The 17060-nt window shown below is 43.3% G+C and overlaps 1 protein-coding gene across 2 annotated transcripts in view; it reads right to left on the reverse strand.

Moving 5' to 3' along the window:
* Positions 1-11779: 11779 nt before the first annotated feature.
* elfn1a (extracellular leucine-rich repeat and fibronectin type III domain containing 1a) overlaps positions 11780-17060 on the reverse strand; it is a 67847-nt gene continuing 62566 nt past the window's right edge. For both annotated transcript variants that reach the window (XM_052048990.1, XM_052048991.1), the window contains exon 3: positions 11780-16619. In XM_052048990.1, coding sequence (XP_051904950.1) covers positions 14014-16371 — 2358 coding nt within the window. In that variant the 5' untranslated portion in view covers positions 16372-16619 and the 3' untranslated portion in view covers positions 11780-14013. The remainder of the gene's footprint in view (positions 16620-17060) is intronic.

Consider the following 17060-nt stretch of genomic DNA (forward strand, 5'->3'; position numbering starts at 1 on the left):
CTGGCAATCGGTTCAGGGTGTCCCCCGCCTACTGCCCGAAGACGGATGGGATAGGCTCCAGCACCCTCCACGACCCTTGTGAGGATGAAGTGCATGGGAAAATGGATGATAGTAACAAATAATTACATATGTAATCCCTTAAAGGGGAAGTGAATTCAAAAATATTCTTCACAATAATATGTTCAATACGGCCACACTAGTCTAAAATCGCAATTGTGATTACGATAATATCGTGTCGCCTTTGTGAAAGCAAAAGAGTTTGTTTCAGCAGCAAAATCCACCCGGTTTCATCCATCTCAGATGGTGGTCATTTTTCCCACTTGCTGTTGACTGAAAATGACATCATAGTGCCAAATGGGCTCAGCTTGCTCATGTCACATGTCCAAACACAAAAAACATAAAGAAAAAGAAAATCGAGATATATATTCCTCACAGTTTGCATGCTTTCATCCGGCTTAATTCCTTCCCCTGCAGGAGCTACGTGTGACGGCGCACAAAGTCTCCCTCTCCCTGGCACAGTGCTTTTTTTTTTCTTCTCGCAACAAGCTGTTCAACTCCTGAGCCTTTCTGCTTTCATTAAGACAGAGTAGCTCTTTCCATCCGACGGTAATTGGCATCTGGGTGAACAATGTCTTTAAGTGGCGAGTTCCACAGGCTCGGCAGCTTTGGGGACTCTCCAGAACCGATCGATATCGATAGCAAACAGGTGAAATTAGTTGCGCAGATGCTGTGGTTTGAGTGGTGGTGGTTGGAAAGACTCGACGGGAAGCGCTGAAAGTTTAATCACACCGAATCAATCCTTTTGCATTCAAGTTATTAGTTGGGGGGGGGGGGGGGAATGAACAAAGCAAATGTGTCACAGTCCGACTTGTGTGTGCACTAATCAAACTGGGATCTATTTACCAGAGTGGAAAAAAAACGGTACTGCCTGCTTTGTATTAATGCTTTGGAGCCTTGGGACCGCCAGTCGCTCCACCGCTCGCTCTCCAGCTAACATCTGCAGATTTTCAGCCCGTGGAAATGTTTGAAATCCGCAGCCTCCGGTGTAAAACGCCATAGAGCGACAAAAACGTCCGGCAGCATCTTGTTTGCGCATGAGCTCACACGGGACGGAAGCTTTCTCGTTTCCTTTGAAGCTGCCAGCCCGAGCATTATTCACCAAACGCTTTGATTTACGTGGAAATTCACAATCAAAATGAGAAGGCAGAAACCCGAGCGCATCATTCAGTCGGCGCTTTATAGCGTCACCGGCAGCGGAGGGGTGGGAACGCAGGCTGAAATATGGCCACTGACAGTTCAGCTAATAGAGCTATTGGCCTATAAACTTAACACACACACACACACAGAGGGGCCCTCACTCTTTAAAGTAGCCTGCTGAGTGAAGACGGAGGCGTCCCAGTAAACGGGCTCATCGCAGAGCGTTTAGCGAAGCCGCTGGCACGGCTTCGTAGAGAGGGGAGAGTCTCTCCGATGTTAATGAAGAGGACGAGATTTAGAATGAGACCTTTTTGTACAGTGGGCTGACCGTCTTCATGCGCCAAACTTGGATTGTCACATCGGGTTTTTGTAGATAAGAGATACTATGGAGATTTCATCTGAAGAGAGAGAAGGTTATGATAGACATCTCTACCCAGAATTGGAGTCTTCTCCCCAGAGCAGATGTGTAGTACCAAAACGCACCTGTGAGAGGCAGCAGTGGGCCACAAAGCATCCAGAATGTTAGAAAATACAAAGAAGAGAAGAAATACAAGATGCATAGCCAACTGTTCATTCCCGTTCCATCTATTCCCTTCATTTCTAAGCATTTCTCTAGATTATATTGTCCAATCACATTTTAGACACCGTCTGTTGCCGTGTAAATCTAAATCCGCTCTCGCAATCAGTAGTGCTGGCTGACATAACATCACTATATGCGGCGTAATGTGACTTTTCCTTTAACCTATCGTATTTTAAATTCAGCCAGAACTGATTTGTTCAGTTCTCAGTTCAACTGAGCTCAGCTGTGAAATTGTCGAGAGGAGTCCGCCGTGACGATAATCTCTCTGGAAGGAAGCATCCAGTAGCTGAGCCTTAAGGAGACACAGGGATGTCCACGGCGGCGCCACAAACAAACCCCGACACTCAGAAGGGGGCCAACCCTGGAGGTGTACGACGACGACGATGACAGATTAATGGGAAAAGTTTGTGCAAGGTCCACCGCAGCGTAGTAGATGATGAAAGCTAGCTGAGAGAGAGAGATTTAGTTGCGAACTGTTTACCATTGTCTTTAGTCAGAGGAGGTGGCTTGGGCATCTGATCAGGAAACCTCCGAGACGCATGTCTGGTGTGGCATTGTGGGAACGTCCCACCGGGAGGACGGCAGCCCCCATCAAGCCTCACATAAAATCTAGGCTCTGTTTCTTTAAAATGTTTCCGCGGTGAGGAGAGCAGGTGTTTTCTGCTCGATGAGTGAGCACATGACCCAAACGGGCTCCGGGCACCCGTGGCTGGTTGTTTGGTTGCGTGAACACCGGTAGAGGTGAGATAGCTGTCAGCGGGTGCATCAGAGTTCAAATAGGGATTTTAGAACAGAGTTTCAGCATGAATTAACACCGCTGCGCTTTGGGCGATCTAATATAACCGGTTTTCATGAGGCGGGGTGGGAGGGGCGGGAGATGAAAATGTCATGGATCCAAAATGAAAAAGTGGGCCAGCTGTGTGATGCCGTAAGAGCGACGAGTGAAAATGTCTTGTGAATGTTCTCGTTGTCAACATCATATTGGCAGCCTTGAAATGACTCGTGTAATTCAAAAGACATCAAATATGTTGGGAATCGTTTTCCCTGTGGCAAATGCTACAATGGCTGCAAATGCGTGACACACGCGCGCGTGCCGGGGTTGTCTGATGTGCAACCTTTTGTGCATGATTAACATTGTTGACTGCTTCTCGCACGCCTTGGAGTTTGGTTTATTTCAGGGCAATACACACCCTGGGCGCAACATTATTTAGGGCTAAAAAAAAAACTGGCAGCAAAGGACTGTACTTTATTTAAGCGATGAGGTTTCTGGGGTAATGTGTTCCGCTAATGTTGGTAAATTAAAGGTGATTCCACAAGGAAATGTGATTTGTTACATAAAGCAACACAAACGTTTGGTTTACTTGCATACGAGGAAGAAACGCAGTGGCTCTACCGGTCAAAAAGGGTCAATACTTGGGTGCGCAAGTACTTGACTCATTCTGGCGACACACTTTCTTCTTTTCCCAGAATGACCATTATTAAAAGATCATTTATATTCTTGTGTCCATTTGAGGAAACTGCTCTTTGGTGTCTCCAAAGCCATCAGCGCGGAAAGGTTGAGAAGACTCTGACAAGCGTGCAAATTAGGCTCTGCTCTGGGTAGTTGTGCGTTCAGCAGAGAGCACCGAAGCCACATGATTCATTACGACAGGGTCATTATTTTACCGGATGAAACACAGAACACGGTCAAATGTCACGGTTCTCCTCAGATATATGGCTGTGATGTCAACCTTGTGGAGTTTGACTTCTTTTTCGTGTTAGTTCCGGTTCTCTTTGACCATGAATGAAATAATCAGTATAGAAAATAAATGGATGGTAACCTCAACTCATTTGTAATTTATAGAGCACTTTAAAACAACCACCGCTGTAAACAAAGTGATATACAGTATTTACAACAATAAACAATAAAACAAAACAGTAAAAACGGTCAAACTAAAAATCAAGTCCTAGTTTATTTCCCATGCCAGTGGCTAACTAGCATGCTACCTAGCTAACTGCCAATGGCGCAACCGACAACAAATGGCTATCTTTTCAGCTTTATCCGTCCTTTTGTTTGTTAATGGCGACACTGGTAGCGTCCAATTAAGCTTAATGATTATTGGAGGACCCGCCTTTGATGGCGCTAATAGGTAAGACACAAGCAGCAATTGTTTCCACTTGTTGGACCCACATCAATACGATTACGTTAATACCGGTAGTTTTGATTTGGTTCAATTTTACTTAATCTTTAGAGACTTTTCTTGGCACATATAAATATTGTCCAGATCAGATCCAAAAAGCTTTTGTGCGACTGTTACACAAGCATAGCAAATGCCTGGCGTCGTTCCAGTGCTCCATCAGGACTTTAAGTAAACAACAGAAGATGCAACCATACTAATGATTCCCTCAGGTCTCCCCTGTGTGATTGTTTGCTACCTATAAAACTGCGAGTCCAGCGGGGCATGAAATTAGACCTTTCCAATTTCCCAAACATGTTTAAAAATTAATGGAGGCAAATAGCGTCTTGAGCGTGCCCGCTAACTTGCCAGGTGATACAATTAACGCGCCAGCAGACACAAAACATTCCGACGAGCGTGTCACGACCGGGGTAATGTAAAATATAAATTCCGGCGTTGGTGGGTGAGCTTTGCCAATGAGGATTTTGTTGAGAATGAAAAGCAACAATGTGCATGAAACAAGACAAGTCACCCGTGTGACCTTTTGTAAAAGTCCACAGACAAAACCTTTTTAAGTTTTTAACTACGAAAAAGGCCAAGAGTCAGACATAAACATGCCCTTCATGTTAGTTTTCTGCATTTAATGGCTTTTTTTCTCTGTCATTAATTTGGTGCTGTGTTCTCTGTGCATGTGATATTCCATTTACATAAAGTGGGAAGGAAATAACATTTCAGCACGACTCACTGCAGTTATGAACTTTTTTTTCCTCTCATAATTCATGTGTTGGTCTTTTAAAAACTCTGGAAATGTGGCCTTGAAATCCCACGCATGTTAGTAGGAGATAAAATGCAGTTTGCAGTGAGGTACTGTACAAGTGAGGTGATCGAAAAAGCTTGTCATGAGCAATTATGATAAAAAAAAAATCATTAAATCAATACACCAGCACTATTGTGATAGCAATGGCTGTTTTAGGTTTTTTTTCTTTTAATTTATATTTGGTTTTATATTTGGTTCTAATTGTAAAGCCAATGACATGAGCATTAATCTCTCAGCCTGGTGAGTTTGCTCGCAGTTTCGACATGGTCTTATTATTTTTGTCGGGCACTGATGCATCTGCATTTATTTATTTATTTTTTCTTCATTCCTCAATGAATGCGCAGTCACCTACAAGCTCTTTTTTGGAAGATCCTTGATACCGAGACGTGTGCTCGCGATATGAAATGAACAACAGGGATGTCGAGTCACAATGCATAGTCCTCCAATGCATACGAATGGATTCTTCCTTTGGTCTGATCCATGCCATCTCGATGCAGCGGGAGTCCTGTTGCCCTGTGAGGTTCACATACGGTCTGCACTTAGTCTTTAAATAAAAAAATAATTTAAAAAAGCAGGTTCCTTACACCTAGCATGCAAATCTTATGAATGCGAGAAGGCTGTATCTTCCTTGCCAGGGAAAACTGGTGCCAAGTCCACATTTTATTAAATTCTAAAGATCGTATCAACCCTACCGTTAAAACGTATTAGCCAGTACTATTTAGGGTAGGACTCATTAAAAATATCCTGCCACATTGCATGCCACACAGTCAAGTACAGGTCATCATAATCATGACATCAGCCAAGATGTGAATCTGACTAATGACCTCTATGTATTGATAAAATGCCTCGCATCTGAAAAAAAAAAGTTTCATCAAGTCATGTTTTCAGCGATTCATACTGACAATGAGACCGTCATATTTACTTTGATCAAAGGTTATTGCAAAGTTTTGTACAAAAACTGTAAATTTAGTTACTCCGCTCGAAAGCAAAACGTTTCCGCATCTCACTCTGTGCCTCTTTTTCCTAAATGAGCTGCAGAGGCATTTCAAAGCTAAATTTTGGGGCCACAGGCACCGCCCACTACAGGGCACGGTGGCTGGAGAGTAAATTCACATTGGATTGGGACATCTCCATTAGTTTGACATTATAGCGAAGTGTAACGTATTTCTACGTACAAATGTCTTTTAAAATATTTTCTATGACTATGAATTAAATAAACATTGATTAGTTTGTGAGAGGCACAAAAAAATGCCCACCTGTTCCTCCTGCCCAGCACTTGCTGGGACTAACCTCCAACAGATTAATGTGACTATTTTCCTGTGCTCGTGAGTCATCCCGAATTCATGTTGTGCATCGTTTCACCCGGCTGTGCAGATGTTCTCTTCACGTTCATTAGCTCCCTTCTTCCTGTACACTTGTTGCTATTACCGTCTGATGAACGCTTTCATTGAGTGAACAGCGTTAGTGCGCTTCCTTCCTTCTCCGTGCACCAATTGTTCTCTCAAAAGAGAAACTGCTTTACCAAAGTATTCAGATGTCTCGCAAATAGACTCTCGGCATTTTTTAATTGGTGCCAATTGGAGCGATTTAAGTGTCGTCTTGATTACATTTTATTTATTTGTATTTTTTTTGTGTGAAACTATGCCGTGATTTTTTATCGCGCCGTCACAAGTCACCCTCTGCAATGTCATCTTTTTTTCTTTTTTGTCGTAGGTCACTTTGGAGTTATGTCTTCCCTTTTTAAAAAATAAATGAATATTGAACAATTTCAACATTATTCATTACACTTGAAAAATTGACATTTTGATACAGATTTTAGCGAGGATCATGGAAGTTGACACACATGATTTGCTTTCGCGGGCCACATAAAATGACCCCCGGGCCTTGACTTTGGCACCTGTGCTGTCGAGCTTCAGAACAGTTGTTGTGATCCGCAGTTGCATTCGCGATGGGATAATAAGAACAAACACCCCCGGTGTGGCTAACGATACACAACTAAAAAGGGTAGCTTGTGAATCAAGTGTGGCGCATTCCAGCCCACGCTGTCCTCAGGTATAATGGCTCCAAAGAAGTGAAAACACCCGTGTGGGCGGACTGTATGTTTGTGGTTAAATAATGGCATTTTGCAGTCGTTGAAAAACACTCAAGTTGCACACATTTCAACAGTGACAAGGTCATATTTTTTTCCCACCCTTGTAGCAATTATTTTAAAACTGCTGTGAATAATTATCCTTAATATTTTGGGTGATAGAGACGATCAATGGAATACTACTGTTAAAAATTAGCCTGAAGCGGGGCGGGGGGGGGGGGGGGGATTGCTGATTTTATTTATTTATTTTTGAATCATTTAAATCGACGACGCCGAAAATATTGTCACGCGTGTTCTTACTTTTCTTTTATAGATCTATATGTTTTAGACACATAGCAAAACTGTATCACCTCTTTGTTTGACGTTTAGTTTGACAGTCAACTTCAAGTGAGAGTGGCAATAATCAGCTTAGAGGCTCTTTTTGAAGACTCATTCGTCATTTGCCAAAGCGTTGTGAATTGGTTAGCATTGAGTACCCTGGCAACATCCAATGCTTATATCTCAAGTCAGCAAAAAACAAAACAAAAAATCAGTCAAGAGATGGCTTGTATCTTGAAAAAGTCAAGTCATTCGTATCTCCTGTGTCGATAATCATTAAATAATAATTTCTGGAACAATTCGGTGAAGTTGGATAATTCCCAGCACCATCTCTGATTGTTCCTAAAGTGCGATACCATCCTGGTTGGAAATCACTTATCAATTTTCAATTCATTTCCCAGTCTCGTCAGCTTTCATTCCAAACAAGTCCAATTCTTGCAGAAAACAAAAGCAATCAGCATACGGCTGCGGAATGCTTTCAGCCTACGTCTTTGCAAAAGACTTGAGCTCTCACTATTAATAAGCAGAGTCCAATAATGAGATGCTATTTTAAATGTGCCGACAGGAAATGGACTGCCCTTTTGTCACCGCGTTCAAGAGCACCCCTCGTCTCTGAATGTTAAGCAAATTCATAAAAGGAAGGTGTGTGTGTGTGTGTTGGGTGGGGGTGAATAATTAAAGGCTAAAAGCTCTTTATCTCAGCAGAATGGGGAAACGCTCTTGTTTGGGCTCTCCAATATGAGGCAAGAGGCGAGGCTGCCTTATTATCACCGAGGAACAAAAGTCACATGGACCTGCGTGGGCACATTTTCTCTCTTTGATTCTCCTCAGCAGGCTTTCATTCCCCCAAATGAGCCAATCAGGTGTCTCTTGCCTTGACATGCTTCACGCTCAGCACTTCTCCTTCTTTGGTGTCGACCGGAGCTCCTGACTAGTTTCTGAGGAGCATGGAGCCAAATCGCCGAAGCGCATTTAATGAGCAGGTCCGCCGGGCTGTTTGTGCTCATCGCAACCATCCATCAGTGTAAATCTCTTCGAATGAGAGCGAAGTCTTTCAGGCCGCCGACATGGAGATGTTTATATGTTTCAACACCCCCCCCCCCCCCCCCCCCCCCCCCCGGTAGCGTGATGGATACTTTCGTAATGCTTCATCTTAAAAGACATGCCAACTGTAGTGAGCACATCACTCATGTCGTGATGAAGCCAGCAGAGAGGGACACATGAATCATGTTTCATGTACAATCGGCGTTGCTGTCAGATACCAGATGCATGTTGGTGGGGCACAGGCCATGGTGGTCCCCCTAATTCAGAGCTCGACTCAAAAAACTTGAAAAAACTTTCCACAACGTGTCGATTTGTTAAGCGCCGCTCGCCAAGGCTGAATTGCTCTTTCCTTTCCTCCTGGCTGATTGCCGTCAGGAGATAAAATGTTCGGCTGAAATCGTCTCGGCTTTTGAAAGGAGTCATGGCATAGTCAGATTTTTGTGGGCTCGGATTCGCGTGCAAGAGAAAACAAGACAACGTGCAGGGAAATCGCAGGCTAATGTGCGGAAAATTGGTATCATTTCAAACTCGAGCGCCAATGCCCTTCAAATTTGTTCAAATGGTGGTTGGAAAAGTCAGAGCGGGGCCTATCCTGTGTCAGGCAGGGATCTATTTGTTATTTAGACTTTTGAGTGTGCGTAGGTGTCCTCCTGCATGCCGCATTGAAAAGCGTTCATCCGTGAAACTGACTTCAGTTTTTCTGGCAGCTTATTCCATTTCCGTGCAGCATAACAACTAAATGCTGCTTCACCATGTTTACTTTGAACTTTTGGATTGCCTGCAGACCTCGGAGCCCTGACTGGCTTTATACTCATTTTGCTTTCATGTATTCAGGACCCAAACCATTTAGCGATTTAGAGACCAGTAGCACTATTTTAAAATCAATTCTGCAGACCTCACACCCAGTTAGCTTGATAACCTGGTTCAAATAGCTGAGTGGGTGGGAAAAAAAAACAAAACGCATCGAACACCAATATGACCTTCAACTCCCGCGAACCACCATTAGCAAATGTAAGTCCAAATCAATAGAGTTCTTGCTGTGGTTCAACGAAACGGGCCCCGGAACTTTGATGAGCAGATTGTTGGACAGCTGGAAGTCATCACACTCATTAGAAATGTTGACATCCATATGACCTGTCATCTGTTTTTTTTGTTTTTTTTTAACTTTCTCCAAATCAATCAAAAGCGTGAAATTGAGAAACCTCACGGTAGCGTTTTTTTGGGAGTGAAAATGAGCTCCATCAAGGAAGCTTTTGTTTGCAGATTTTTCTTTCCTTCTGGCCGGGGGTTTAGACACTCTTGGCATCACCGTTGTAGCTGTGACTAAACAATAACTCTGCCAATTTCTGCGCAGCGTAGAGAGTGCACTTTTAGTTAATGGGTGGCTCTCGGCTGCTGTGTCACCTCGACGTGACGCTTCGTCTCCTTACCGTGCCTTCTTTTTGTGGGTGGAGAAAAATCACAAACTATTGCAGGTAGGGAGGAAAAGATGACCTTTTCTTCTCATTATTCCCTCCTATTGTAGATTTTTTTTATGTGTTTGTTCCGAATCAACATAGAGTACAACTCCCCCCGGGATACGTTACTGTGAACAGTGGACTGCAGTCTTTCAAAAAAGTTTTGCGTGTGAATAAATGGGCGCAAACAGATATAGAAGCGATGTAAATGTTTTTGAAATGCCAGAAACAAAAATGATCATGACATATACATACTCGTTCGTCTGTATTGAATTTTGGGGCAGCGTTATTAATTTTCCCCTCCCAAAATTATTTTTAGTTATTATTTTTTTCAACCACACCCAAATTCTGAAAAAAATATGTATTCCACAAAAAAACAGACAAAATGGGGGTAACAATCCCAGGAAAAATCCAATATATGAAAAAAAAATAAAATAAAATATGACAACCCGCGGGTACCAAACTGAATTTGTCGGGGCTGGCTGGCGATCAAAAGTGCAATATCGCCAATCAACACTAGATGGCAGATATAAGATGTGCTTATATGTATTTTGAATGATATGAATTTTGATTGAGTGTATTATGTTTGAAAAAAAATGTACAAAATGAGTTGAAACACTTAATGTACATTTCGCGTTGAGCAACTTTCTCAACTTTTGAGCTATTTTGTTTGCTTCAAACCATTTGATGTTGGGTTAGTGGATGTTTCATTTAAGCATTGAAATATGTAACATCACACATGCGACATCATTCAAACGATGTCTAAAAATGAATATCAATTATTAACAACACATATTAGAAGGGTTTTTTTTTTGTTCGTTTGTTTGTTTTTTTATCCCCAGACACAAACTGATAGCCCTTTGCGCTAATCAGTAGCCAAAGGCAAACTCTCACTTTCAAAAAGGTTGATGACACCTTTGGGAAGCCGGTATCATCAGAATCACGTCCCGACAAACAAACCAAAAAAAAAATCCCCCCCATCTGTGTGTGTTTAATGTTGACATATATACATATTGTAAATGAGCTACAAAGTGAGTCATGCAAAAATGAAGCAACATGCTTATTGCTCTAGTCGCGGAGGGGGAACTCGTTGTATTTTAGGAGATGAGATGCAATGAACATTTGCCAGCAAGCGTAGCACTGCATAGTGTGTGGCAGGTGTGTTGTGACTGCATTTAGCCTCCAGCGTCTATGTGTCATTGGGGGGAAATAGATAAAGTAATTTGCGCTGTCGGGGAATGTAGAAAGAAAGCAGTAACATAAATCAAGAGGTGTGCGGCCTTTCAAGTGACGCTGGCAAAAAAAAAAAGGAGGAACTTTTCTTGACTCGGCTAATGAGCAACAACCTACTGTGGATTTTTATTTATGTGCTTCCAGCAAGCTGAGGGTTGACAAGTAAACCTTTTTTTGAAGATGAATTTCTTACACAATGCCTTCCAGACATAAACAGAACCTTGTAATATACACTGCACGTGTTTCACAGAGCTGCAGTTTTATACACCACATTTTCCGCATTCCTTCGTTAAATTGGTTTGGCAGTTTTTGCAGGCTCCTGCAAACAATCATACATTGAAGTATGAATGCATAAAGTATGAATAAATTACTTTTTTTTTGTAAGAATTGCTAAAGAAAATTTTTAATGATAATTGGTATCTAGTTTCTTATTTCTGATAATGTGCCTGTGACATTTACATAGTACCTCCCCACTTGTTTTCACTCCTAGTTTCTCCACCCATGACATGATCTGGTGGCTTGGGTGAAGATCCAGAGCAACTTTCAAGCGAGAGATGAAGGCCACTTGTGGGCGCTATTTGAAATACCAACATTCCGCAACACCCACATTCCCCATCCGTGCGATGCCACTGCTGTCCCGTCAAAGCAAAAAGGTAAGCAGAGCTGCATTCTATTAGTTTTTTTGGGGGGGGGCGGCACATATTAGTGTTAGCTAACATCATTAGCTTAGCGGCAAATACTCTTACGCATCTCAACGCTATAAATGTGGGTCACTCTTTTGAAAACGTGTGTTGGCAAAAAGCAAAAGAAAAAGTTCCAGCCCGTCCCGCTGCACCTAAATGTAATGTAACTCGTTGCCATGCGGACTCCAAGTCATGATGCTCACCCTTACTGTGCACCTTTAACTTTATTTCACAGTACTTTGTCTGAAAGCAGATTACATAGTATTAAGAAAAAAAAAAGAAAAAAAACCAACACATTATTGTGCTCTTGTTTGTTTTTGATGCACTTGAACAACTGTTTCTCTCTAAAGGTTTTTTTTGTCACCACTTCAAACTCTTTATAATACACAAGTGCTACAATATGCAGTAGAAAAAAAAACACATTGCTAAGTAGCTAAATGAACTAATAGTCTCCTGTTGCTCTCAATATGTACTGAAATGCTTTTTTTAGTCATTAAAAAAAAGACAAAAAAAACATCATCAAACAGTATCATTGCTTGAAATGAAACAAAGGAAATATACACTTGTACACAAGATATCTCAAAAATTCTTAAGGCGTTTGAAATATTAAGTCAGGCTAACGCATCACCAGGTGTTTACGGGTCGGAACCATGTAGGGCTCATGGATAATTCATTACGCACAAATGGCTAAAGCACATACAAACAGAACATTGATTCAACCATTGATTGCTTTCCTGGTGCCTACACTTGCGTGCGCTTAAATTATTCATCCCCCCTGGTCATTCATTCCAAAGTGTTGATTTTCTCTCAAAATATATGCACTCTCACAAACATGTAAGACTTGATTTAAAAGTTAAATTTCACATCCTTACAGATGGGGAGTCATTTTAATTAATTTATAAAGACAGCAACTTTAGAAAAAAAAAAAAAACAAGACTGTCCAAAATGACCCAGTTGTTGACAAACGTTGAGTGGTCATGATGCGCATCACCCAAATTCTTTTGTGTAGCTGAGGAGTGATATGAAGCTGAACTAAACGATGGTGTCACCAAGCTGACATTCATTTATGTATTGCTCATTCATAAATATACAACGAATCCCGCGCCAATGAGCCCTCCTGGATACGAGCTCTGTAAACATCCTTTTGACGTGTTAAGTCTTCAAATTTACTGCCAAAAATTCATAATATACAAATTCACAGCCAGTAAGTCAGAGAGTCTTTTTTTTTTCTTTCCTTCACATTCTCAAGTGTTAACTCTAGCGTGTTGATCATCGTTCATCTGGTAAGTAATGTTCGCAATATACAAAAAGACGTAACAGCCTTGCAGCTTAATCAAATGTAGACTAACCCTCTCAGCGAGCAACAAGGCCCAACAAAGTTACCCCCCTCCCTTCCCCTGGATTTATCACGCCGGAGCATTATAGTACATTGGAAGCAAGGAAAACAAAACACTTGTTCATTGCCATGAATAAATACTTTCGGTAAAATAGACATAAAAGCTGCCATCGACACGTCAGAGTTTTTATGTTACATTCATCCATCAGGCTCGGTGTAGCAAGGAAAATGCTTTTGCAGTCCTTCCGCTTCCTCTTGAAATATGATCATTTCATCTTCCAAACACGTACGCAGTTATTGGATCCCCCGCAACCCACCTCCCCCCACAATCTCAATATGATTTCTGGGAGCAACTGATTGAAAATATATTTTTTTGGGGGGGGAGGGGGGATGCTCGTACACTTCCCAGACCGTGCAGGAATATTGTAAACAATTTTTTTCTCCTTTGGTCATAAAATTAGAAATGCCTAATGAATGACAACTTCATACATGAAATGTCTTGAGACTGATAGAAACAAAATATCTTGTACAAATACTTTAAAGTGGCTGAAAGGAAACAAGAAAAAATGAACAAAGTTCCTTCTGTATGTAATTAATTTTCCTTACTGCGCCTGTACGACTTTTATCCTGATCACTCCAATGAGTCCCCTGCAAAAAAAAGTGTCGAGATAAAAATGTCCAAATCTGTACATAGTTTATGTAATATATAAACTAAATATATGCAGCATTAAAAAAAAGAGTCCAGATCAACAAAATATTGAGGTTTCAGTGAACATCGTTCCATAGAGTAGTTTCATATTACACAACAGCAAATCCACTTTCACAGGACTTGGCCATGCGATACCCAAAAACTGATAATCCAATGGAACATACATAATATTATTTTGCAGTATATTTTCTCACTAATAGATTAAAAATTTCCCACTCCATGAATTCTTTACACAATGTGACAAATATTATAAACAATGGCCCCCTCCCCACTCGCAGTCAAAAGAGAATGAGATACTTGTGTGATTTTGAGCGTGATAGAATCCATTGATCGAAAGTCCGGTGAGGTTCTGCAAGGTGCGGTCCATGTAAAAACAAACAAAAACCTAACGAGGTTACGATTTATGCTGGGCAGACACACCTTTCCAATAGTCCAAAATATCATGCAGGTCCTCATCCTTGGCAAACTGCACCTTCTTACGGAGCGCGTGGCCCGCCGCCATGTATTCGTCATCTTTGTGGCGTTTCCGGTGGAGTTTGAATCGCTCCCAGATGCTGTGCGAAGGTTTGCAGTAATACTCTGGACTGGAAGAGTAGCTCAGGTTGTGGTACTGAGCTGGCAGCTGTGAATAAGCCAAGTCTCTGGAGCGGGGGTGCGAGAAAGGCTCCAGCATGGGCGACTTGATGCCGTCGGGTCCCTCCAGCTCCTCGATCTGAGTGTCAGGATAGGAGTGGCGGTGGTCGCCGTACTGACGGATCTTCTCGGCCTCGGCCCTCAGGATGGCGGCGGCGGGTGTCACTGTGAGGATGGTGTCCCCTGTGGGGGAGGTTTTCTCAATGTACCTAGATTCGGTACGGTAAGGCCGGGGGCTTCGCATTCCTGAGGCTGTGCTGGGCCTTTTGGGCGAGGCGTCCGAGGACCGATGTCTCTGCAGGGAATGGTGGTAGCTGTCCTTGTACGGAGGCGCCAGGAGGCCCGATTTGTTCTGCGGCTGCTCGGATATGAGCACAAGCTGAGGCTCGGCATTAGAAACGGCTCCAGATCTTACCCCCTGATAAGAAGTCGAGTCTGTCTTGAGAGCATCAATGCAGTTGTTAATGATCTGGTTGACTTTATCAACCTCCTTCGCGATGGTAGAAATCTCAGCCACGGAGCCTTTGCTATTCGCTGCCATTCCCATGTCGCACTCCCTGCGCTCGTGGTGGTCCAGACTTCGCACCTCCATGTAACTGCCCTTCATGATTTTGGGAGTCTCACTGATTTCTTGAAATTTGTACTGATCCATTTCACTGGCAGGCGGTAGGTAGGGCATACGGGCCATGTTCTCCCCAGTCAGCAGCTGTTTCTGGGACATGCGGGAAACAGTCCCACCCTCCAGTTCTTGTCCATATTTCAATTCCATTATGTTTTTCTTCAGGCTCCCCGCCTTTTTGTGCTTTTCGTCTTGTTGGCGCTTCCGCCGCAAGCCGTAATAAACCATCCCGAGAAAGATGACCATGCTAAAGAGGCAGGCCAAAATGGTCACGATGTAGTGAGTGGTAGTCGCGCTGCCGGCATCCCTCGACTTCCCCTTCCAGGGTCCGGTGGTTATCGTCAGACAGGTGTGGTTGTGTCTCAGGGAGTTCCGAATGGAAACAACGCAGTATGTGTAGTTGGTGTGAGGTTTGAGGTTCTTCAGCTCAACATCCTCCTTGAATTCTTTCAGGTTTTGAATGTCGGTAAAAAAGCTGTTGTTGTACAGAACCAGGATGTACATCTTTTTGTAAGGATAAGGGATCTGAACCGTGACGGTGGCGCCCGTATTGGACACTTGCTTCAGCTTCATCAGTGGGTTTGCTTCCACTTCGTTGTTGGTTGTACTGATGTTGTTGGTAATGATGTCCTCTGGCTCGGTCCCCGATGGACAGTCCTCGAGCCCACAAAGGCTGAAGTCCGGCGGGGGTGTTGTGGGCTCCATTGGCAATGGAAAAAATGGTGTGACGTAGTCGTCGGTGCACACGGTGGTGAGCATGTGAAGGGCATTTTTATAGGTGGGATTGTTCGGGTTCTGACTTAGAAGACTGTAACCGGACACTCCGCTCGGGGAGTCGCAGACCATCCGCTCATTTGTCCTGTTGGGGAAAATCGAGAGCCACTTGACAAAACCCAGCAGTTCACAGGAGCAGTTGAACGGATTTGTGTACAGCTCACAGGTGGTCAGCTTAGTCAGACTGGTGAAGGTGGAGCCATCCAACTGCTGGATGCGGTTCATGGACAAGTCGATGTTCTCAATGTTGGGACATTCCCAAAAGGCATTGGGTGTCACAGTCTCAATCAGGTTCGCCTGGAGGTAGAGGTACTGCAGCTTTCCAAGACCCCTGAGGATCCCCTCTGTTAAGTTGCGCAACTTGTTGAAGCCCATTTGAAGAACTTGCAAGTTAAATTGAGCCGAAAAGGCCCCGTCCTCAATGTAAGAGATTTCATTCTTTGTCAGGTTCAGGTAGGTCAGGTTGGCAAAGCGACTGAGGGCAGAGTACTGAATACTTTTAATCTTGTTTTCATTCATACGAAGGTCCACAATGGTGCTGTTGATGTGCTGCGGGATTGCCTCGTACGGTGGTTGATTTTGGCTACAGATCGCGAGCCACACAAAGCCCTTTTCGCCCTCGATTAACCAGCAGTCTCCGCTGACTTGACCCACGTGGGTCAAATAAACAATGGCTGCCGACCAAAGCAGCGCGCTGCTCGCTATCCCTGCCTCCCTTCGAGTCATGTCTAGGGAACCCAAAAAAATCCCAAAAAGAGAAGGTAACGTCGCTACGGTTTCAGTTCAGCTGGAGCGATCTTCTTTTCGGGACCAGAGCGAGTCCGTTCAGCCGTCGCCTCGTCATGGATGGAGTCGCGTTCATTTACAATTGGAAACGGTGTACTTGTGAGGATTTTCACCATCAAAGGTCTCATTTTCGTGTTTGGCCAACATTCTTCCCCTTTGGGTCACTTTCAGCCGAATGGAGGAGAAACCTGCAACAAAGAGATATTATAACGTCAATTAGGCATCATGATGACAAATGCGCGTCTATCTATGGCTTTGTGCTCTGTCGTCCGTATCCGCTTTGCTTGATCATGCTCCAGTAGTTATTCCTTAACATCGTTATGTGTGGCAGACCTATTAAAAGAAACTATTGTCCAATTACCACTTGACAGTTTGGGGAAAGGCATAGTCCAAGTTGTCTGGCCATTAACCTGCACGCTGTCAGAAGCAGGGTGGCCGGCATTTAGACGCCGCATTCAATCAATTAGATCGCACGGTGTGCAATGGCGCGCTGGATCAATGCGTTTAGGGTTTCCATCTGACAAGCCCAATGCATAAAAACACTTACTGTATTTGCTTGCACGGCCTTATCCAGGAAGAAAAGAAGGATATTGTGTACAAGGCGGGTGTATTGGTGGCTTGCGCGAGAT

The sequence above is a fragment of the Hippocampus zosterae genome, chromosome 17, assembly GCF_025434085.1.
Source record: "Hippocampus zosterae strain Florida chromosome 17, ASM2543408v3, whole genome shotgun sequence".
NCBI classification, from domain to species: domain Eukaryota; kingdom Metazoa; phylum Chordata; class Actinopteri; order Syngnathiformes; family Syngnathidae; genus Hippocampus; species Hippocampus zosterae.